Source organism: Plasmodium fragile, assembly GCF_000956335.1.
Source record: "Plasmodium fragile strain nilgiri unplaced genomic scaffold supercont1.67, whole genome shotgun sequence".
Lineage (NCBI taxonomy): Eukaryota > Apicomplexa > Aconoidasida > Haemosporida > Plasmodiidae > Plasmodium > Plasmodium fragile.
Genome location: NW_012192647.1, coordinates 95232 through 96376, shown reverse-complemented (window position 1 = coordinate 96376; position 1145 = coordinate 95232). Strand labels below are relative to the sequence as shown.

General features: G+C 39.5%; 1 protein-coding gene across 1 annotated transcript in view; it reads right to left on the bottom strand.

Annotated features, from left to right (window-relative positions):
- Positions 1-83: 83 nt before the first annotated feature.
- AK88_04565 (uncharacterized protein) overlaps positions 84-1145 on the bottom strand; it is a gene marked incomplete at both ends in the record, with an annotated part of 9131 nt that continues 8069 nt past the window's right edge. Inside the window, 2 exons of the mRNA XM_012482175.1 lie at positions 84-101; positions 127-1115. Of these exons, the coding sequence (XP_012337598.1) occupies positions 84-101; positions 127-1115 (1007 nt within the window). The remainder of the gene's footprint in view (positions 102-126; positions 1116-1145) is intronic.

Here is a 1145-nt window from a genome sequence, read left to right as displayed (position 1 = left end):
GCTTGATTCTTTTTTACCCTTCTTCGTCTTTTTTTGGTCTTTTTTACTTAATGTCGAATTTGAACCTCCCCCATATATCTTTACTATTTCCTCAGACTTTTCTGTGGAGGATTCCTTTAAACTAACTGATGATGCGTCCTTTGACTTATCTCCCTTGGTCTCTTCTTTATTTGTAGGTAAGTCATTAGGCTTAGTTTCACTTGATTCTTTTGTATCCTTTGACTTTTCCGCTTCTTCTAAACTATTTGAAGGACTTTCATGTTGAGAATTATCTTTAGATTCTCCAAACTCTTCTTTTCCTTCTTTCACTTCAACTTTTCCTTCTTCAACTTTTCCTTCTTCAACTTTGCCTTCTTCAACTTTTGCATCTAATTTCTCAGGTTGTTCTATAACAGGACATTTTTCAATTGAAGAAACGGCTGGTGGTTGTTTTCCCTTAGTTTCGTCTTCTAATCCAACATGAGAACTGGCATTTGACGCAGCACCTGTTCCTGTCGTTTCAGTCTCATACAAATTGATAGCAGCAGGTGGATACGTCAAAGGAGCATTGGGTTCTTGATTCACCTCTTGGGATTCCTTTTCCTTAGGGTAAGTATTTGTGCACCCTTCAGAAGATGAATCCTTGTTCTGCTCACTTTCGCCAGCCTTTGGATTTAGGTACTTATACAACGAATAAAAAAAAGATTCTTCCGTCTCAGTTTTGGTTACACTAGAACGGGAACTTTCCCCGGAACCAAGTGGCGCTTCATCTTTCTTTCCAGGTTCTCCTAGACCATTTGTGGTTTCAGTATTTTGGGCTTCCTTTTCTGGTAACTCATCCTTATAACTGCCATTTGATGTATCAGACGAGGCTCCATCAGTTCCACTACTTAACGATTTATCTGTGTCTTCACCAGTGTTGATTCCTACCGTTGAACCACCCGTAGTAGAGTATCCATATGTTGCAGAAGTATTGGCTGATGGGTCTACATTTTCATTGTCCTTCAAACCTAGAAACTTGTATTTTACACAGGTACCGGCTGATGGGTTTACATTTTCATTGTCCTTCAAACCTAGAAACTTGTATTTTGCAGAGGTACCGGCTGCTGGGTCTACATTTTCATTGTCCTTCAAACCTAGAAACTTGTATTTTGCAGAGGTACCGG